Source organism: Podarcis pityusensis (genome assembly GCF_964106645.2).
Source record: "Podarcis pityusensis genome assembly, chromosome: 2".
NCBI classification, from domain to species: domain Eukaryota; kingdom Metazoa; phylum Chordata; class Lepidosauria; order Squamata; family Lacertidae; genus Podarcis; species Podarcis pityusensis.
Window position 1 is genome coordinate 108,638,994 of NC_138029.1, and position 22,780 is coordinate 108,661,773.

General features: G+C 47.7%; 1 protein-coding gene and 1 long non-coding RNA gene across 4 annotated transcripts in view; one reads left to right on the top strand and one right to left on the bottom strand.

The window, feature by feature from the left end:
• LOC308470237 overlaps positions 1 to 22,780 on the bottom strand; it is a 67,651-nt gene that overhangs the window by 38,066 nt on the left and 6,805 nt on the right. The gene's annotated exons all lie outside the window — the stretch shown is intronic.
• LOC308469864 (uncharacterized protein) lies at positions 4 to 21,020 on the top strand. Of its 3 annotated transcripts, none has more exons than XM_080992910.1 (5): positions 4 to 138; positions 2,079 to 3,457; positions 5,745 to 5,858; positions 7,287 to 7,900; positions 19,958 to 21,020. In XM_080992910.1, exons 2-5 carry the CDS (start codon positions 2,911 to 2,913, stop codon positions 20,009 to 20,011), a joined length of 1,329 nt encoding a protein of 442 aa, XP_080849036.1. In that variant the 5' UTR covers positions 4 to 138; positions 2,079 to 2,910; the 3' UTR covers positions 20,012 to 21,020. The 3 variants fall into 3 exon arrangements, with proteins under 3 accessions (XP_080849036.1, XP_080849037.1, XP_080849038.1); XM_080992911.1 differs by lacking the exon at positions 19,958 to 21,020 and adding an exon at positions 17,657 to 17,716; XM_080992912.1 differs by lacking the exon at positions 19,958 to 21,020 and adding an exon at positions 10,825 to 13,327 and having other exon boundaries at positions 5 to 138.

Consider the following 22,780-nt stretch of genomic DNA (forward strand, 5'->3'; position numbering starts at 1 on the left):
GTGTGGCTGTGTGCGCGCGCGGGCCGCGGAGAGCCCGACCCGAGTGGCGACTGCGGCTCCCCCACCCACGCATCCGGCTTGGATCGATCCCGGGGGTGTCGGAAGATTCTAAGCCCACCCCTCCGAGCGCCTGATCGGGTGAGCAGGGGAAAGGGGGGGAGGAGGTTCCTGGTGGCAAACTTGATCCGGAGCGCAAAGTCCCCTTTTACGCACAACCACCACCGTCGGCTGGGGGTCCTGGGTGGGGCCCGAGAGGCCTGTACGGGCGGCTATTGCTGCTGCCCTGGGAGGAGAAGGTGGTGGTCCCTAGTAGTCTCTCCTCCCCTCCAGATAAGGTGCCTGTCACTGGGGACCTTACTCCCCCCCCCAACCAAGAAGCTACACTCGGGGGAAATGTGAGCCAGCACCAGCACTGTCTTTTGGAGTGATGAATAGTGTCCTGGCTTGCCCCTCCCCATCAAGAAAACAATAGAAATACTTAACTAACTGACCAATCACGTCGGTTCTGCTGCCCCAAACAAAAGGCCTGCCCCCCCCCCCGCAACAAAAATCTTGGCTACGCCCATGTGTCCTGGGGTTCTTGAGGCCCTGGGGTGTCTGCTAAATTGCAGCTGCTGCAGCAGTGAGGATGAGTGACAAGCAATGTCTGTGGAACTTCTCTTTATGTACTTATTTTACCCTCCTGTTGTCCCTGGAGAGACTCTGCACTTGGATCGCGAGTGAGGATCCTGTGACCTTCTAGATCCTGCTCCCATCGTCTCTGACCACTGGCTGGCTGTGCTGCCTGGGGCTGAGAGGACATGGGAGTCCAGCGATATCTGGGCAGCCACAGGTTGCCCACCACTGACGGGGGCCACGTGCAGGTCTGTGGAGGATCTTCTGACTTCTCTGGAGGACCTCATGAAGGAAGCTATAGGACAGGCATCCCCAAACTCGGCCCTCCAGCTGTTTTGGGATTACAGTTCCCAGCATCCCTGACCACTGGCTCTGTTAGTGAGGGATAATGGGAGTTGTAGTCTCAAAACAGCTGGAGGGCCGAGTTTGGGGATGTCTTCTATAGGATGATCTGCTCCTGACAGCAAGCCTGCAGTCCCCAAACTGTGGGTTGGTTCAAATCAGATGTGTGAGAGCTGTTCACTGGGGGTTTCAGGCAGTGGCTGTTCTGAGCCCTACCTGGATTGAATCTGTGAACTTTTGCACGTGAAGCTAAGGTGAACTGGGATATGGCCCTTCCCCAGTTCAGTGTGAGGGGCTGCGCAAAATCCACAGCAACAAGGACATGTCTGTGTATTGATAGCTTTTATATTGTACGCTATGGGATGTGGGTGACGCTGTGGGTTAAACCACACACAGAGCCTAGGACTTGCCAATCAGAAGGTCGGTGGTTCGAATCCCCGTGACGGGGTGAGCTCCCGTTGCTTGGTCCCTGCTCCTGCCAACCTAGCAGTTCGAAAGCATGTCAAAGTGCAAGTAGATAAATAGGTACCGCTCCGGCGGGAAGGTAAACGGTGTTTCCGTGCGCTGCTCTGGTTTGCCAGAATCAGCTTAGTCATGCTGGCCACATGACTCGAAAGCTATGCGCCGGCTCCCTCGGCCAATAAAGCGAGATGAGCGCCGCAACCCCAGAGTCGGCTATGACTGGACCTAATGGTCAGGGGTCCCTTTACCTTTACTTTATATATTGTACGCTGCTTAGAGATTCTTTTAAAACACTAAGCTGATTGTAACAACAACAATTGCAACCAGCTTAATATTATTATTACAATCAGTTTATTATTATTATTATTATTATTATTATTATTATTATTATTATTATATTTCTACCCCGCCCATTTGAGTTGAAACAGTCCAGTTCCCCCCCCCCCCCCGCACTCCTGTTGCAAAGGGGGATGTTAACAGTGCAGATTAAGAGAAATCTCAGGGAAACTGATAGGCCAGAATACCAGCCCTGTGGAAGTAATTTGGAAAGAGTGTCTTCCAGAACAAACCAACAAACAAAAATGTATAAAATTGGGAGATATAAAACCTCAGATACAAGAATGACCATATCTCTCTTTGTTTTGTTTTACTTTTCCTAGCCATGGAAACCCATGAAAACACTTTTGTGAGTATTGAAAAAAGTGTGTGGCTTTCTTCTTGGACCAAAGCAATGACAGAACGTCCTCCTGTGGCACCTTAAAGGAAAGCAAACTCATTTCAGTAGCAGTTTTTGTGGGCTGGACGCCACTTCGGTGCATGCTTGAGCCTTGGGGTCCCTTACAGCTCTACAGATCTATGAACCAAGTCATCCTTTGTGTCAGCAAATGCATCTACTGCGGCCTGTAAACTTGACCCATCCATCAAAATTTCATCCCACCGATGAAGAGACCCGTTATCTCAAAATGGACCGTCTACCTTCCACCTCACCTCAGGTGGCTTTCCACTCGAGTTTGGAGGTTTCGACGTTTCATATCGTGAGGTTTTCCTCAGAATTCCTGTGGTAATTTTTTACTGTTTTGCAGCCAGAGCAGTGCTGGATTTATGTATAAGCGAAACAAGCTATAGCTTAGGGCCCCACTCTCTTGGCCCTCCCCCCTCAAAAAATTTCACTATTAATATACTTCTTCTTAATTGTATTTCAGTTCAACAATTACTTTGATCAAATACATATTTTGTTATGTGCAAATGGCTTTAGATACCTATTAGGTCCATAAATTACCACATTGCATATATTCAACACAAAAAACAGCGACAGTTTGTTGTTGACAAAGGACAGCTGGATATATAAAGGGCCCCATTATCTTCAGTAGCTTAGGGCCTCATCGAACCTAAATCCGGTGTTATCCCCACTTCCCAATTTTTTAGGAAAAGCTGGAGACGGTTTCTAGGAGATAAAAATAGGACTCTTCCTTCTGGGGCAGAAGGTTTTTCATGGAAGCGCCGCCACAGCCAAGAACATCGGGTATAAGGAAGGAGTACCCGTGCCCGGACTGCGGGAGGAATTTTAAACGGAACTCTCACCTTGTCCGACATAAACGGCTCCACACGGGCGAGAAGCCGTACAAATGCCCGGAGTGTGGGAAAAGCTTCCGGCAGAGCACGGATGTTAATACGCACCGCAGAATCCACACAGGAGAAACGCCCTTTCACTGCAACCAGTGTGGGAAAAGCTTTCGCTACCGGACGGGTCTTGTGAAGCACGTGAGGGGCCACGAGGAAGAGAAAGCGAAGGCCTGCCGGAGTTGCCTGGAATGCGGGAAAATCATCAGCGGCACTTTAGTCTCCGTTGCCAGCCAGACTTCCCCTGCGGTGGGCAGATCCCATAAATGCCCCGACTGTGAGAAAAACACCCAAGAGAGCTCCCATCTTGTCGTGCACGTACCGGGCCGCGCAACGGAAGAAAACTATATGTGTCCCGACTGCGGAGAAGGGTTTTGCCACAGCTTTCAGCTTATTGGACACAGGAACCTTCACTCCAGTGAGGAAATTCTGTATTCATCTGTGTTTGTTTTTGGGTCGTACCACTTTGCTCCAAGGGAGCGCTAAGTGCGCACGCTGTGAGATATGCTTAGCGCATTGCCGCCTCTGATCCTTATGGGCATAGGGTGCATAAACTGGGAGTCCCAGTACAGCGGTACCTTGGTTTAAGAACAATCCTGTTTGCAAACGATTCGGTTTACGAACTTCGCAAAACCGGAAGTAGTGTCCCGGTTTGTGAACTTTACCTTGGTCTAAGAACGGAAGCCGAATGGTGGAAGGGCACCGCAGCGGGAGGCCTCATTAGGGAAAGTGCGCCTCAGTTTAAGAATGGTTTCAGTTTAAGAACAGACTTCTGGAATGGATTAAGTTCATAAACCGAGGTACCACTGTATATGTGTTGCCTCTTCACCCTTCCTGTGCCTTTCTTACCTCCAACACCTTGCCTCTTCCACCCCCACTGCTTGTGGGGACGGGACGTGCAAGCTCTATGGCTTTCCATTGCCTCTTCATTGTTTCTTTTTGCCTTGTGGTTCCCTTGTGTTACAGTCTGAATTTTGTGGGATGCCAATGTCCATCCGTTCGACTTCCAGAATGTTCAAAAACCAAGGCGCAGCTTCCGATTGGCTGCAGGAAGCTGCTGCAGCCAATCGGAAGCCCCTGCAGCCAATCGGAAGCTGCGTTGGACGTTCGGGTTCCAAAGAATGTTCGCAAACCGGAACACTCACTTCCCGGTTTGCAGCCTTCGGGAGCCAAAACGTTCAACTCACAAGGCGTTGGGGATCCAAGGTACGACTGTACAGTAAAATACAGTATGTAAAAAATAAATGAAGCAAAAAAGAAAAGAAAAGCCGATTGAAAATCAAATCTAACAATGGCTGTGATGGGAAGAAAAATCACTAAGTGGTCTACCAAGACCACAAGCCATTGGGGGGGGGGGCGAGTTTGGGAACTGCTGGGTTAAAAGATGTAAATGTTGTTGACCATAATAGTTTTATTACATAATGTATAATGAAATAATGAAGATCTGTATCTCGGCGGTAGAGCATGCAGAAGGCCTCAGGCTCAATCCCTGGCCTCTCCAGGTCAGACTGGGGAGCAGCTGCTAGTCAGTGCAGGCAGTACTAACCTAGATGGGCCAGTGGTCTGACTCAATGCAAGGCAGCTTCCTAAATTCCTGCTATAATAATAAATTAATAATAATAATAAATTTTTATTTATACCTCGCCCTTCCCTGTTCAGGAAACCAGGCTCAGGGCGGCTAACAACAAATTTAAAACACTTAATTGGTGCAACAAAAAACAGCATAAAATACAGTATGAAACGTTAATAATAAATTCAGAATTCAAAAATCAATTTAGGGGGGAAATCCATCCAATAAACATTAGATGATCACCAGGGCTAGCGGGCTAAATTAGTCCTATTTGGGCCAGCGAGGAGACCAGGGGAGAATTAGCTGTGGGATCCCAGAGCAGGTAATCTTCATAAAAAGAGGAGGGGGAGGGGGAGGGAAGGAAGGGGAATAAAAGATCTAGCTAAGTTCAAGTTGAAAGGCAGGCAGAATAGTTCTGTCTTACAGGCCCTGCGGAAGTTAAATCCTGCAGGGCCCTGGTCTCATGGGACAGAGCATTCCACCAAGTTGGAGCCATCACTGAAAAGGCCCTGGCCCTGGTGGAGGATAATCTGACTTCCTTAGGGCCCGGGACTTCTAAACTATGGTTATTCATGGACCTTAAGGTCCTCTGCGGGGCATACCAGGAGAGGCAGTCCCGTAAATACAAGGGCCCTAAGCCACAAATGCAATATAACACAATATTAGTAATTTCGTATTATTTTTAAACACCCTTTTGGGTCACCGGCCATTTAGCAACGTGTATTTTCTTAATAAAAAGGTTTCTGTACTCCTGAACCAGATATTGAATGGGGAGCCATACCTAAATGAATCAGCACTTGGTGCAAAATAAATATTTGGTAGTGGTTGTTGTTTAGGATTGCATTTGGTTTTGGTTTTCCAAAAAGGCCACTCGGGTGCACTGAGTAAGTTTACCTTTCCCTTTTTCAGCTGCTGCTGCAGCAGTAGCTGTGTCATGTCCACTGATGTGAGCATAACGCAGCAGGGTGAACTTTGCCGCTTAATGTTGTGGCTTTCAGAGGAGGAGCAATGGTTGTGTGGTGCTAGGAGTCATCCGTCTGGGAGCAGCATCAAGGAAAATCTAGCCTAGCAGAAATCTGGCCCCTCTATAAGAATTGCTCATTTCATCTTGTTATCTTTCCCTGCTTTGTGCCAGGATTTCAGATTCCTAATCCCGGTACTCTCTGCGGCCTGGACCCGGGCGTGGCGCCTTTGCCCTCGGACCATCAGGATGAGGAGCAGAGGGAGAGTCCAGGAAGCATCTGTAGAGGTGAGGGAATCGAGAGAGCCAGCAAGAGACCCTGCTAGCTGAAGAACTGGGGGCTTCTGAAGGAGATTCTCTGCTTTACATAACTCCCTGTCTTTCCCCCTTGACTCTTAGGCCCTGTCTGCACTACACATTTAGAGCAGTTTTGTTGGCATCCGCCTGATAAAACTTTATTCGCATTAGCCAATGGCCATAGCAACAATAAAACATTACAGTATATGCAGAAAGGGAAATTGGATATAAGAGCACAATTTAAAGTCCCTTCTTCTCTTTCCATGGTTCATTTTGCATATAATAAATCCCTACATCTTTTACATAAACTAAATCATTCAGTACCTATTCCATTATTACATCCATCAAAATGAATTTATCTTAATGCTGCCAACATTTCCAAGTGTACACAACTTCCCCACATATATTCGATAAACATTTTCCAACCTTCTCTAAACGTATGTTGTTCTCTTATTCTGTATGTTAAGTCTGCAAGCTGCACATATTCTGTCAGCTTAAGTTGCCATTTTTCTATAGGTCCCATATATTGGTATATCACAATGTTTAGCTGGCGATATAACATGATATTGAAAGACAGACATCGCTCAGCTCTAGCACACAATACGATTTGTCATAAAACAATGAAACCAAAATCACGATATGGACTTCAATCCGTTCTTGGACAATATATCTCCCAGCCCTAGTGCTGAGAGTTGTCAGGAGACTCCCTATTCCCCTCGCGGGTATTACAATTCCCAGAGTTCCCTGGGAAGAAGGACGGTCAAGACTGTTAAGCCACTCTAGCAGTTGTAACTCTGCGAGGGAAATACAGAGCAGCAGGCATGTTTTAAAATGTAATTGCTTTTTAGCACGCTTTAAACTGCTTTTACGGACACGGGTGGCGCTGTGGGTTAAACCACAGAGCCTAGGACTTGCTGATCAGAAGGTCGGCGGTTCGAATCCCTGCGACGGGGTGAGCTCCCATTGCTCAGTCCCTGCTCCTGCCAACCTAGCAGTTCGAAGCACGTCAAAGTGCAAGTAGATAAATAGGTACCGCCCTGGCGGGAAGGTAAATGGCGTTTCCATGCGCTGCTCTGGTTTGCCAGAAGCAGCTTAGTCATGCTGGCCACATGACCCGGAAGCTGTACGCCGGCTCCCTCGGCCAGTAAAGCGAGATGAGCGCCGCAACCCCAGTCGGTCACGACTGGACCTAATGGTCAGGGGTCCCTTTACCTTTACCTAAACTGCTTTTAAGGTGTTGCAACGGTAATTGCTTTTGGAATGTGTTAATCTGTTTTAGAATGTCCTTGCTTTTGTTTTTAAATTTGCGTATCTGTTTGCCATTCTGGGTTCCTTGGGGAGGAAGGGCCTGGGTATAAAGGCAAGGGGAGAATAGTCGTGGCTGTCATTTCTTTTGTGACCCTGTGACTTCTGTTCCAGCCTGTGATGATGCTGTGCCCACGGAGCGTGAGGAAGAGCACCCCTCATCCCACGAGAGACTTTCTCGGACGTTACTGGGAAGGCTGCAGATCCTGGATCCCCGAAGGAAAGAGGCCTCTAAGGCCAGGCCCGGCTTCTCCAGGGGGCAGTGGAAACAGCCGGCGGCGAGGGGAAGGGAATCGGCGGAGGACGGGAGCGCCGCCTCTCCTGTGTGCGAGCGGTTCCTCCGCTCAGAGAGGAGGCACCTCTGCTTCATGTGCGGGAAGAGGTTCCGGTACGAGTCCCACCTGGTCACTCACGAGCGGATCCACACGGGAGAGAAGCCCTTTGAATGCAGCAGCTGCCACAAGAGCTTCCGGGACCGCTCAGACCTGAGCAAGCACCAGAAAACTCACTCGGCAGACAAACCCTACAAGTGTCTCGACTGCGGCAAAAGCTTTCACCACCAGCTGACCTTTATTAGGCACCAGAGGCTTCATCCCAGGGAGAGCTCCTCCTGCGATCCGGGCCGGGTGTATTTTGCCATCCTCCCCTCGTACCACGTGGGCGCAGAGATGAGCATTGGGGATGGGACGGAGACCCCCGAGAGCCTTGGCTTTCCTTTTAAACAAAAAGTAAGTTTCTAGCCCTTAAGGTAGCGAAGGTGGGATTGAAAGCAAGGGGACAAAAGGGGGCGGAACCAGAGATAGGGCCTGAGTAGGTTTCCCGCCAGAGTTCTTAAGAATTCCACATCACTTGGCTCCTTGGTCCAGTATTTTCTTTTAAATGCAAGCAGGGGGTACACACACACACACTGAGAGCCAGTGTGGTGTAGTGGTTAAGAGCAGTAGACTCGTAATCTGGTGAACCGGGTTCGCCTCCCTGCTCCTCCACATGCAGCTGCTGGGTGACCTTGGGCCAGTCACACTTCTCTGAAGTCTCTCAGCCCCACTCACCTCACAGAGTGTTTGTTGTGGGGGAGGAAGGGAAAGGAGAATGTTAGCCGCTTGGAGACTCCTTCGGGTAGTGATAAAGCCGGATATCAAATCCAGATCCAAACACACACACATTGAGAGAGAGAACCTTGTCTATCAATGCTTCAGCTGTAGGAAAAGATTTCAACCCATTTGCATCAGAGTGCTTCTTGGATACTGTTGAGGATGTTGAGGTTTTAGAGTACCTTTCCAATGCCCTCTTTCCTTCTCCATCAGCTGAGGAGCCCCCAGGAGGCAAGGCTGTCAGGTCACGAGGCCAGATATGGGGTGGGGGAAACCCTAAGTGCCTAGCAAGGGTGGCTGGGGCAACCCAGACAGATGGGAGGCATATAAATAATAAAATGATGATGATGAATTTCAGTAGGGACAAATGTAAGGTTCTGCACTTAGGCAGGAAGAACCAGCTGCACAAATATAATATGAGGGACACCTGGCTTACTAGCAGTACATGTGAGACGGATTTAGGAGTCTCAGTGGACCACAAGCTTAACACGAGTCAACAGTGTGATGCAGCAGCAAGAAAAGCTAATGCTATTCTGGAATGCCCTCCCACCAGATGTCAAAGAGATAAACAACTACCTGACATTTAGAAGACATCTGAAGGCAGCCCTGTTCAGGGAAGTTTTTAATGTGTGACATTTTAATGTATTTTTCATCTTTGTTGGAAGCCGCCCAGAGTGGCTGGGGAAACCCAGCCAGATGGGCAGGGTACAAATAATAAATTATTATTATTATATAGGCTGATCTGTATAGTGTCCAGATCAAGGGAAGTCATAGTGCCACTCTATTCTGCCTAAGTCAGACTACACTTGGAATACTGTATCCGATTCTGGGCACCACAATTTAAGAAGGATGTTGAAAAGCTGGAACGTGAACAGAGGAGGGTGACCAAGATGACCAAAGGTCTGGAAACTAAGCCTTATGAGGAGCTGGGAATGTTTAGCCTGGAAAAGAGGAGACTGAGAGGAGATATGATAGCCATCTTCAAATATCGTAAGGGCTGTCACATGGAGGAGGGAGCATGCTTGTTTTCTCCCGCTCTGGAGGGTAGGACTCGAACCAGTGGCTTCAAGTTGCACGAAAGGAGATTCTGCTTAAACATTCGACTTCCAAAGCGTTCGGAAACCAAGGTGCGGCTTCTGATTGGCTGCAGGAAGCTTCTGCAGCCAATCAGAAGCCGCGTCGGACGTTCGGCTTCCAAAAAACGTTCACAAACCGAAACACTTCTGGGTCTGTGGCATTCGGGAGCCAAAACATCCAAGTACTAAGGTGTTTGGGATCCAAGGTACGACTTTATTTGATATGCCAATGCTATCTTCACTATCACTAAAAGGTATTTGTATTGAGGCTATGGCAATATGTATGTTAGTTTCGGTTTTAATTGCTTGAGAGGATCCCAGTTTCTGAGATCCCCAGTCCCTCTGGGACTGAGTCTCCCTGCATAAGCCTTGTGTTCATCATCTGAGACCCCTTCTATGAGTGCCCCCTTTGAGGGAGGGGCAGATTGTGGCATCACGAGAACAGGCCTTTTCAGTGGTGGCTCCCCACCTGAGGAATGCTCTTGCCAGAGAGATGCGTCTGCCACTGTTAACAGCTTTTAGGTGCTAGGTAAAGACGTTCCTGTTTATCCTCGCATTTGGCTCTCGGTTGAGTGTCATGTGATTTGTTGATACCCCAGCCTCTGTCAGTGATCATCTTTTAGCAGACTGGAGCAGGACCTACACCTTTTTATGTTGTTTCAGGATGAGCACTTTTAGTAATGTTATTTTATGTTTCTGATGTTCTTTTAAATGTTGTCGTCTGTATCCTTTTATAATTGAAGTGAGGGGAAAATAAATGCAATACATAACTAATGGGCTCAGCTTGATAGATGAAATGATCTCATCTGTTCTTCTCCTGCACATTCTTGGGGTTCTTTAACACTCCCCCCAGAGACAATTTGGGGGTGCCTGAGAGGAGGGAGAGAATGCCCTGTTGTGCTGGCAGAAGCCCTTGTGTGGGCTTTCACTAGCAGAACTCATTACAGTGGTACCTCGGGTTACATACGCCTCAGGTTACATACGCTTCAGGTTACGTACTCCGCTAACCCAGAAACAGTGCTTCAGGTTAAGAACTTTGCTTCAGGGTGAGAACAGAAATCGTGCTCCGGTGGTGCAGCGGCAGCAGGAGGCCCCATTAGCTAAAAGTGGTGCTTCAGGTTAAGAACAGTTTCAGGTTAAGAACAGACCTCCGGAACAAATTAAGTACTTAACCCGAGATACCACTGTAGTTGAATCCTGCTCTAACATAATAAAAATATTTAAAGCACATTCCTAACCTTTGTGGATTAAGGAAAGAGTAGGAGATTTATTATTATATTATAATACGGGGTGATAATATTCTGGAATGATAGAGTTCAGTCATATGCCTCGTGGAAAATGATACCTATTGTATTTTGAATTTGAACCTGAATGGTATCATTTTATAAAAAGCAAGTGGTTTTTTTACTCGGCTACCATGCTGTCCTTTCTCAGCCCCCAAAGGCTCGAGAGTCATTTGTGGTTGTTCTCGTTTTGGCCTTGCAGGTGACAATGTGGCAAGTGTAAGGAAGGCGGAGAGCTTTCTATGGAGTGAATGGCCTGTGCTTTCACATAAAAACTTGGATGCTGTTGAAGAGATTTAAGAAATCACGTTCCAAGACCTGCAAAATGGGGTGGGGGCGAGAGACCACGTAAGCCACGGAGCTTTTCCACAGAGCAAGACATCTTGCAGGAAGAGGAGGAGTCAGTCGCCTGCTGGAGATTTGATCGAAACCACGTTCCGGTTTAGAAGCCACGCAGCCAAGAAACCACAAATTGCTGGAAAGGTTTAAAGCGATACTCGTGCACCGTTGTGCGTCAAAGATTGTACGCTCTGGAGGAGTCCAGCCTAAGCACAAATTCTAGGAACATTTTTTTAATGCAAGTTTAAAGGCTAAGCTGCAAAGAATCCCTAGAATGGCAAAATCAGACCATTTCACTGCTCTTCTGGAAAGTATGCTGTGGAAGAGAACTTGTTCTGTCAGACCTTCTTTACTGTTCCTTCTGCAGGGTTTCCCCTCTTCCAGTGTGCAAGCCTTGATTTATGTCAGAGAAGCCATGGCGGAGCAGGAACCCTTTTGATAAGAAAAGTTTCACATACAATAGGAGAAAGCTTACAAATGCCCAGAGTGAGGAAATACTGTGTTGCCAAATCCTACTATTATAAAGTTACACTGTCAAGTTGCTTTGAGACTTTTGGGGCAAGAATGGTAATAAATAATATTAATAGTCAATGGCGCTGTGGTCTAAACCACTGATCCTCTTGGGCTTGCCAATCAGAAGGTTGGTGGTTCGAATCCCCACGACGGGGTGAACTCCCGTTGCTCGGTCCCTACGCCTGCCAACCTAGCAGTTCGAAAGCAAAAAAGTGCAAGTAGATAAATAGGTACCGCTCCGGCGGGAAGGTAAACGGCATTTCCGTGCGCTGCTCTGGTTTCGGTGCTCCGTTGCGCCAGAAGCGGCTTAGTCATGCTGGCCATATGACCCGGAAAAACTGTCTGCGGAAAAACGCCAGCTCCCTCGGCCTGTAAAGCGAGATGAGTCATATGTGACTGGACTTAACCCCAGAGTCGTCTGTGACTGCACTTAACTGTCAGGGGTCCTTTACCTTTTTTTTTTATAAGAGGGAAACCAGAAGTGTGGTTGTACAGTATGCTAGAAGGAATTTGCTTTTGAGGGCCCCTGGCTTCACACAGGATCCCTCTGGATGAAGGACTTATGTTCCTACTTTTTTCCCTAGACTACCTGGCAGTATTATAGACACTTGTTCATTCAGAGGTTTATAAGCAGAGGCTGGTTGGTTGCCTATCATGGATGATGCAGCCCAGGTGTTTGTGTGTGGGGAAACTTTTGGCCCTCTGGATGCTGCTGAACTACAACTCCCATCATCCCTGGCCATTGGCTGTGCTTCTTGGGGCAGATGGGAGTTGTAGTTCATCAGCATCTGGAAGGCCAGAGGTTTCCCACGCCTGCTATAGCAGGTGGATTTCTTTTATTGGCATGGCAGGGTCAAATACAGAGTCTTTTGAGGTCCGTTCCAATGCTATGATTGCAGCATTTGGGACTTTTTAGTTTAGGGGAAATAGGAGTAAGAGACAAGAAGATGGATGTCTATAAAAGTATGCATAGGAAGGAGAAAGTGCGTCGATACAAGTTTTTCTCCCATTCTCTCTCATAGCACTAGAACTAGTGCACATCCAGTGTAACTTGAGTGTTGGAAGATTCAGTACTTATTCACACAGCAGCACCTAGTAAAATGATGGAATTTGCTTCTGCAGTGATGGCCGCCATCTTGGATGGCCTTAAAAGAGGATTGGACAAATTCAGGGACGATGAGGCAAACAATGGCTACTGACTCTGATGGCTGTCCTCTGCCTCTGCTTCTGAAGAGCGGTTGCTGGAAACTGGAGGAGGGGAGAGTGGCTGTTGTGCTCGGATCCTGCCTGCCAGTTTCCCACAGCCATCTGTTTGGCCGCTGTGAGCACAGGCTGTTGGCCTAGATGGGCCACTGGCCTGATCCAGTCAGCTCTTCTCACATTCTTATGATTCTGTGACATCATTTGTCAGGAACGAGCCAGCGCCAAGAGAAAGTTTGCAGCCAACTGCAGAAAGCAGCCAGGAACAGAAAGGCTTAGGTGAAAGTCAGGCGGGGAGACCCGGCAGCTGCAGACTTCGGTTCTTCCACACCTTGATGGGCAGGGTGATAAGGCAGTAGCTGAGAGCAGGCTAGAACACAGCCAAAGCTTGCAGGAAGCACAGATAGGAGCGAATAGATTCAGAGACAGCCTCTCAGAACAAGAAGAGGGCGGGGCTGATTCACTAAGGTGTCGGCAAATGGGAGGGCTGCTAGACAGGAAGCAAAACAAGAGATGTAAAGGTCATAAGTTCAATATCTTCTTTAGATGCCGGAAGGAGTCTTCAGAAGGGTCATCTTGAGTAATGATGCCGGAGGCTTTGTCGAAGCTGACCGGAGCTGTTTGTTTTTGCAATAAATCCTCCTTTTTAATTACCTACGCTTATTGTGTTATCAAGCTGGGAACCTGGACTCCTGACATCATTGCTTATAAAAATAGCCAACCAGACTGAGGTCCACGAGCGATGCCTGCAGCATAGATGTGTTCCTTGAGACTGAGAGGAAGACCAGGCTGCTAAGTTGCACGTGAGCGGGCTACTTATTTGTCAAAACCTGTGGCTGCGAGTTGTACCCAGCGTTAACCTGTTCACTAGTGCAAGGGCACGCTTAATGTTGTGCAAAGGAGGAATCCGACGCTACAGTTTTGCTAGCGGAAACTCTCTGCACAATCTGGTTTTGCTATCCGTTGCACAACAAAATCACCACTTCTTGTGTATTCTGTAGGCGCAAAACATTTCGCCGGTGGAACTGCTATACTGCCAAGAGACTTTTGACTTCGTGCTGCATAAGAAGACACAACCCTGTGTGTCCAGCACAGCCGCAACACATCAAAGGGCGGGGGGCAGGAGTGAAATGGAGAAAGCTCAGAGGAGCATCTCTGGGGATGCAGTCAGTGTGTGCAGGGACTAAAAGAATTTATGCTTCCTTACCCCCTCCCATAAAAAATACAGATTCTGGGGCTGCAAAGAACCTTCTGGATTTTGCAGCCAAGGTAGCATTTTGTGCCTCAAGGCTGGCCAGAGAAAAAAGTGAGTAAAGGTCTCTTTGCTATGTTATGCAACTCTGGGGGCAAGAAACAATGTGAATAAAAGTGTAGAGGGTCTCATAAATCCAAGTTCTGCATAAGATGCTGTTTTTGCAGAAGGTAAAAAGGCATGTGTCGGCTTGCTGGAAGATGGAGTTCTCTATCATTGAGCTTCCATCTGGTCATATCCTGTGTTGTTTTTTACTTTGTGACCAGACATTGAGAACAAACAAAAAAGGGAGAGTAAAATGATGAAATGTGACTGTTTGTTTGTTTGTTTGTTTGTTTAGCTGCCTTTTTCTCTTGCTCTTCTTTTTTATCCCGGAGACTTACTGGACTCTTAAAACTTAGCAATTAAAATCATTTGATGATTGCAAAGATTCCTTGGTTCATAGTATATGTGGTGCTTTTCCATCAGCCAGCTACAGGATTCCAGTTTAATCAAATGAAAGCATAACTGACTCTTAACTGAACAGGGAACACGTTACGTCAAAGATACCAATAGTTAACAGTAAGGTCCGGTACTGGCTTATATGCATTACATGAAAAAATGGCATTTCTATGAATTTAAGGAGAACTGGGTCAGGAATAAAAAGCAAATACAGTGGTGCCTCGCAAGACGAAATTAATTCGTTCCGCGAGTTTTTTCGTCTTGCGAGTTTTTTCGTCTTGCAAAGCACGGTTTCAATTTTTTCCAAAAAATCTTCAAAAACCTCAAAAAAGGCTACCACACCGCGTGCTATGAGTTGCTCCCCGAAGTCAAGTCGCAACTGCACCTCTTCAAGCAATGCACCCTGTATTACTGTAACGGTTTTAAGAAAAAGGAAACAAACTTGCAAGACGTTTCCGTCTTGCGAAGCAAGCCCATAGGGAAATTTGTCTCGCGAAGCAACTCAAAAAACGAAAAACTCTTTCGTCTTGCGAGTTTTTCGTCTTGGGAGGCATTCGTCTTGCGAGGTACCACTGTATTCAAAAGAAGTAATAGACTACCTGCTCCTCCAAACTTGCCAAGGTAACAACAACAACAGCATGCTATCCACTCTGACCCAACAGAACAACAGTCCAAGAATAAAATAGATTCTTAGGATTCAAATCACTTCTCCCTTCTCTCAAAGGAAGGGCCAGTGGTCTTTGGCAAGACAATAAACACCTCATCCTTCCCTGACATGGTGTTGACTAGGCCATAAAGCAACACTCAGATACCATAAGCCCTTTGTGTTACATTTCCTACTGAGCAAAAATTACGTGATGTTCCAGAATTCTGGCCTGAATGAGACAGAAGGACAAATTCTCTCCTGTTTATTTGGAATGCAGGAGGTGGAAGCAGGCAGGGCAGAATCTTCCAAGGGTCTCTTTGGTGCCACTGTTAGAGCTTTCACCCCATCCAGTTGCCCCATCGTCAGGAAAAATAGAGGACCTGTCTCCACATTTATTTTGTCGCAGGAAACCCCCCCCCCATCATTCGGTTTGTACAAACTTCACACACACACTCACACTCATACACTACATACGCTACGCTTCTGTTATAAATTCATAGAAAATCAATCATACATCGGATCTGCACTGTTCCACTTTTATTTTACTCCATGAAGGAAGGACTACAAAATGGGGAAGGTTTGATACAGGGCAGCCATAATCCCTTGATCATACCAGCACATGTGCAGGAGCCCTGCCCAGTTGCTATGCCAACCCTGATGGTCCTAGACAGAAGACCATCAAGATCACAAAGAACTTGCATATGGGAGTGGATTCAGCACGAGTGGAACAAAGGACAATGACCAGCTCTTCCCTCTGGGGGCAGGAAACAGCAAGCTCCCCTTTGTCACCTGGAAAGTACTCATGGGGAGGGGGAAAGGAGGAACCAGCCAGGTGACAGGACACTCAGGTTACCACCACAACTCTTCCCTCAACCCCTCCTTAGAGAGCCAGTGTGGTGTAGTGGTTAAGAGCGGTAGTCTCGTAATCTGGGGAACCGGGTTTGAGTCTCCACTCCTCCACATGCAGCTGCTGGGTGACCTTGTGCTAGTCACACCTCTCTGAAGTCTCTCAGCCCCACTCACCTCACAGAGTGTTTGTTGTGGGGGAGGAAGGGAAAGGAGAATGTTAGCCGCTTGGAGACTCCTTAAAGGGAGTGAAAGGCGGGATATCAAATCCAAACTCCTCTTCTTCCTTTTTGTGATGTAGTTGTGATGTAGTCTTAGGGGTGTAGTTTGGGTGATTAGTAACTAATTAAAGTTGGGGGTCTTGTTTTGTTCTGGGCTTCCATTTTGCTTCATCTTGTTGCTGGTGGGAGTCCTGCCATGACAGTATCCAATAAAGGCCAAGCCTACAGGCTGCTGTTTTGCTCCAAGTTATCCTGGTTGGTGTCTTTGTTTTTGTCCAAGGGAGCCCTCGGATTTTTCCGTTAACACTTTCAAAGTTCTGTGGCAGGAAGAATGTGCTCAGGAAAGTTTGGCCTGTATCTTTTTAGCTCCCACAGCATTGAGCCTGGGCCCTGGCTCAGTCATGGCTTCCTGAAAGCAAGCTTTGGTTCACACCATTGGGTTTCCTCCTTCTGTACAGCACCCTCGAACTATTAGAGGTTCCCACACACACACTTCGGCTTGCGCTATCTGCTTGTGTGGCAGCACCTCGGTAAAACCACTTTTCACACGTTTATAGCGGAGTATTTCCCTGGAGACAGGCGACAAGAACAGTAGCTGTAGTCAAATTCCTCAGTCAAGAGTTTCTTTATTGCTTGACTGGTTGCACAAACATTTCTATTGCAAATATATACAAACTAGTTACAGTGGTGCCTCGCAAGACAAAATTAATCCGTTCCGCGAGTCTCTTCGTCTAGCGGTTTTTTCGTCTTGCGAAGCAACCCGATTAGCGGATTAGCGCTATTAGCGGTTTAGCGGCTATTAAAGGCTTAGCGGCTTAGAAAAAGCGGGGAAAAAGCGAAAAAAAAATCACAAGACTTTTCCGTTTTGCGAAGCAAGCCCATAGGGAAATTCGTCTTGCGAAGCGCATCGAAAAATGGAAAACCCTTTCGTCTAGCGGGTTTTTCGTCTTGCGGGGCACCACTGTACATTCTTTCTACACCTCTCCAGCACGTACGTGTGTGTACGTGTGTGTGTGTGTGTGTGTGTGTGTGTGTGTGTGTGTGTGTGTGTTTTCTTCTTGACTAAGTTGCAGCCAGCAACTTCCTTTTATTTGCACCTCCAGCTGACACCAATCAAGCCATGACTGCCACTCCCACACACTAAAGAAAATTCTGGAACTCTATTTAAAGCTCAAAGGAATTTTGATCTGTTTCTTGAAGGATGTTCTCCTAACCTGGAAAATAATTGCAAAAAGAAAAGGGAAGCCAAAGCCAGCTTGAAAACAGCTTGGCGTTAGACCTGCTTGATGTTTTCTACATTTGTGGAGCCACCACCAGAAAACCCCTGGCCTGGGCGCCTGGCAGAGTATGGTAGAGAACATACGCAAAGAGTTTGGCAGAGGTAAGTGGAAACAATGGCAGCTGGGCCTTTAGGGTAAATGGGGTATCAGAGTTTTTAGGGGCTAACCAGGCTGGGATAGTTGGGATAGCAGGCTTGTTGGTTTTTGAATGTCTGATGTAGATTTTTCAATTTTGTTGTTCCGTATGGGACAATGACAATAAAGATTATCGGATCGTAACCTCAGTGTGCCCTCAGCCATCCTCCTGCTTTCTTACTTGCTACCAGCTTACGACTTACTAGATCACCCCAGGAGGTGGTGGCAGTGCCTTGACCATTTCCTCCTCCTTAGTTCCAGTAGGTAAGATGGAGACTTTCCCATCCCACGAATCCGGTTTGTGGACCAGAAAAGCGAAGTCACCCTTTCATGTGCATCAAGACTCACATCTTTATTATTATTATTATTTCATTTTCCTGGAGCTCTGCCCACCCCAAATCCTGGGAACAGGGATGGGTGTAGCCAGCACAGGAGCTAACTCCTTGGGGCGTGGCGGCTTCGACCCACCCCAATAAATATTTGAGAATGGCATTGTCCTTGAAACGGTGTGCATGCACCACACCATGTGATTGATTATGTGGGGCGCGGCTTACCTGCACCCCCCCCCAATATTTCATTCAAGTTGGTACCCCCTGGTAGCCAGGCTTTATGTTAGTGGGGGGCAGAACCTCCGTTATTTTGTATCGATTTGCTTTATTTAGGGGGGCACCTGCCCTTCCTTGCCCCCCTTGGCTACACCCATGGGGACGGGGGCGGAGGGGTGGGGGCTGGTGAAGAGAAACCCCTGTGCCGAAAGTTGCCGCGGCCACCAGAGGCCTCTCGCTTTAAGCTCGCCCAGCCGAGAGGAAGCTGCTCTTCTCTTCCTCCTCTGCTCAGGAACATCCTGGCTCCTAGTGGGCCACGCCGGCGCCGTCTGCAGCGCCGCTTTCTCCTCCGAGGGAGCCTGCAGGCGGGAGGCAGAGAGGCAGCCGCCGGGGCGCGCTGCGCTTCCTCCGCCCTCCTCCTCCTCCTCCTCCTCCTCTCGGAGCCCGACCGGAGTGGGAACTGAGGCGCCCCAGCCTTTGTCAAGCGGGATAGGCGGGAGGAGGGGAGGGGGTGCGAGGAGGCTCTTGCGGGAACAATCCCGGGTGAGTGAGACAGATGCCAGGAGGAAGCGCGGTGGGGCAGCGCGATCCGGGATGAAAGTTGCGGGTGGCGCTGGGGATGCGCGCACGCTTGCGCTTGCAAAGGATGGAATTGGCGCGCGTTGCGCGCGGAGGAGCGGGGCGCAGAAGAGCAAGGGAGATGGTTTTCTTTTGTGATTATTTCCACACTAGAGGGGTGGGGTGTGAACTCTCTACTAATGAGAAGTAATAGCTCCGTCTGCAAGGGGGAGAAGGGGAGGTTGCACGACACGATTTGACGCCGATCCAGGTCACATTTCAACCTTAGGCATTGCAGCAAGGGATGCGATCCAGGAGGAGAAAGGTTCTCCATGGCTACTACTAGCCAAGACGGCTAAGTTGCACATCCAGTGTTGGAGGCAGTATGCTCTGCCATCGAACATCAGTTTTGGGGAATCACACGTGGGGAGAGCAAGGGTGCAGTCTGGTCCTACTTAAGGGTTTTGCACAGGGATCTGGTTAGTACAGTGGTAATAATAATAATAATAATAATAATAATAATAATAATTTATTTATACCCTGCCCATCTGGCTGGGTCCCCCCAGCCACTCTGGGAGGCTTCCAACAAAACACTAAAATACAATAACCTATTAAACATTAAAAGCTTCCCTAAACGGCTGCCTTTAGAAGTCTTCTAAAAGTTTGGTAGTTATTTTTCTCCTTGACATCTGGTGGGAAGGCGTTCCACAGGGCAGGTGCCACTACCGAGAAGGCCCACTGCCTGGTTCCCTGTAACTTGGCTTTTCGCAGCGAGGGAGCCGCCAGAAGGCCCTCGGCGCTGGACCTCAGTGTCTGGGCAGAACGATGGAGGTGGTGCCTCGGGTTAAGTACTTAATTCGTTCTGGAGGTCTGTTCTTAACCTGAAACTGTTCTTAACCCAAAGCACAACTTTAGCTAATGGGGCCTCCTACTGCCGCTGCACCGCCACTGCACGATTTCTGTTCTCATCCTGAAGCAAAGTTCTTAACCCGAGGTAATATTTCTGGGTTAGCGGAGTCTGGAACCTGTACCACTGTAGATAGATGGCTGGGTAGTTTGCAATAGACCAGGGTGGGTTTCTGACACCCCACTGTTCAGCAACAGTAGCAACAAAATAACCCTCCCCACCCAAATTAGGCTGCTGAAATGAAGAAAGCCAAGCAGGAGAGAACTTTTGTATGAAGAGGCTGTGGGCAAAATTCAGCTTGGGTACTGAGAATTCATTCCTAGGCTCAGAATGTGCTCAGAGATAGCCCTGTTCTTTAATTCTAAGGATGTGTTAGAATTATATATTCTAGTAGCTCTGGTTGATGGATGCAGTTCTAGTTTTAAAAAAGTCTGGATTCTCTTTTCTTTCAGCCACTGAATAGAAAATGGAGGAGACTTTTCAGAAGGAAAGTCCTGAGCAGGTGAAACAGCATAAGGCAGCAGCAGAAATAGCCCCGTGGAGTTGTTCCCAAGTAGATGATGATTCTGAAAATCAGCAGGGGCCAGAAACACAAACGAACAAGTGCTCTGAATCAGAAAGGCCGAAGTGTGTCCCTTCCCAAGGAGACTCCAAGGAAGCAAGGAAGCTGCCTGTTCAAGAAAGAAATCGGATGTCAAAGAAACAGCACCCTTGCCCTGACTGTGGGAAAGTCTTCAACAGGACCTCGGCCCTCAATGCGCATCAGAGAGTCCACACGGGGGAGAAGCCCTACAAGTGTGCAGAGTGTGGGAAGAGCTTCAGTAAGAGTTCGCACCTCATTGCTCATCAGAGAATCCACACAGGCGAAAGGCCGTACACCTGTATGACTTGTGGGAAAAGCTTCAACCACTCCTCACATGTCATTACCCACCAGAGAACCCACACAGGGGAGAAACTCTATAAATGCCTCGAGTGTGGGAAAAACTTCCGGTACAGCTCCGATCTCATCAGGCACCAGATTGAGCACGCGGGAGAAAAACCTTACCAGTGCTCCGACTGTGGGAAGTGCTTCAACCGGAGCTCAAACCTCCTCATTCACCAGAGAATACACACGGGCGAGAAACCCTACCATTGCCTCGAGTGCGGGAGGAGCTTCAGCTACAGCTCCGTCCTCATCAAGCACCAAAAAGTACACACCTCCGAGAAGCCTTATAAATGTCCTGACTGTGGGGAAGGTTTTCACGTGAACGCAAGTCTCCTCACACACCAGAGAGTTCACACAGGAGAGAAACACTACTCGTGCTCGCAGTGTGGGAAAAGTTTCCGATGGATCTCGCACCTTGCCAGGCATCAGAAGATCCACACGGCAGCGAAAGCTGTTTAACGCTCGAAATACTGGGAAATCATCCGTGTGTACTCAGATCTTAAGTTGGAGTATACTTTTGTTTAGTGTATTCTTCCATTATCATTCCTTTGATCTCTTGTCTAATTTTACAGTGTAAGACACTTGGGGGAAGGAATTTTTCCATATTATTCTTTTGTATTTGTTTGTTTGTGTGTGCGCACACACACACACATATGAAAATATCACTGTATCAGTAATAAAACATTTAAATCCAACAGCTGGCTTTTGATGGCTCAAGATAAGCCGGGGCGAACAGTATTTGTATTTATTTATTTATTTTGAAAAAATTGTTTGCATTTTATATTTGTTACCTTCCTGAGCCGAAGAGATTGACTCAAATAAATTCCATAGGTGCTACTTCCTCCTCCTCCTCTGTGCTGTTGTCCTGGTGCCCTTCTGCTTAACAAATAGGAACTGCAAGCTAAGGGAAATAGGATGCAACTCTGGAATGTCTTTTGTAAGTCTCCCATTGTAAGACCTCTTCCCAAAACTTTGGAGAGTCGCTCAGAGAGCTCTCAGGAAAAACACTTCCACAGGCCTGCTTCCTGAAATGCCGGAGACATACATTGGTTCCCAATATGTTTCCGAGCATAATTCAAAGTGTTGGCGCTGACCTTTAAAGCCCTAAACGGCCTGGGCCCAGTGTACCTGAAGGAGCATCTCCACCCCCATCATTCTACCCAGACACTGAGGTCCAGCTCTGAGGGCCTTCTGGTGGTTCACTCAATGCGAGAAGTGAAGCTATAGGGGATCAGGCAGAGGGCCACCTTGGTAGTGGCGCCCGCCCTGTAGAACGCCCTCCCATCAGATGTCAAGGAAATGAGCAACTATGTAACCTTTAGAAGACATCTGAAGGCAGCCCTGTTTAGGGTAGTTTTTAGTGTGTGTTTTATTAGGCTTTTATATATGTTGGAAGCCTTCCAGAGTGGCAACCCAGTCAGATGGGTGGGGTAAAATAACAATAACAATAATGACAATGACAAATTACTACTACTACTACCACCATTAAGGCAGAGAGTTGCTCCATGTAGGACACTCTTATCTTTGCAACTCCCTTGTCATATCCTGGCTTTTTAATCCTTTCTGTGTTGCTAAACACGTATGGCAGGGCTGGTGGCCTTTTTGCCTTCAAGGCCAAATACAGCAGTGGGAGAGTCCATGGGGAGCACAAGCCACTGGGCATTGGCGGGTCCACTGACTGGGCGTGGCTTGGTTCCACTCTTGCCCGTTGCCTCAGGCAACACACTATATTGGTCCAACCCTGCACTCCAACATGAAGCATCTCATCTTGGAACGCTGCAGAGGAAGAATGCAAATTCTAGCAAACATATGTATGGGCAAAAAGTCTTATGAGTTCTGCAAATCTAGACGGGAGTTAAGTGCAGTGGTCAGGATGCAAGGAAGCACTGCCTCTTCTGCATACTTTCAGTCAGGGCCGGATTTAGGTTTGATGAGGCCCTAAGCTACTGAAGGTAATGGGGCCCTTTATATGTCCAGCTGTCCTTTGTCAGCAACAGATTGTCACTGTTTTTTGTGTGTTGAATATATGCTATATGGAAATTTATGGACCTAATAGGTATCTAAAGTCATTTGCACATAATATATGTATTTTATCAAAGTAATTGTTGAACTGAAATACAATTAAGAAGTATATTAATAGTGAACTTTGGGGGGGGGACACCAAGAGAGTGGGGGCCCTAAGCTATACCTTGTTTAGCTTATACGTAAATCCGGCACTGATTTCAGTGTGCATATAAGAAAATTATGCTTTTGAATAGTCCCTACAGCATTATTCTTTTCAACCTCCCTGCGATAATAGTAAACCCGCACTGCAAGCAAATGACTGGCAGGAACGCTTTGCCCCGAAGCA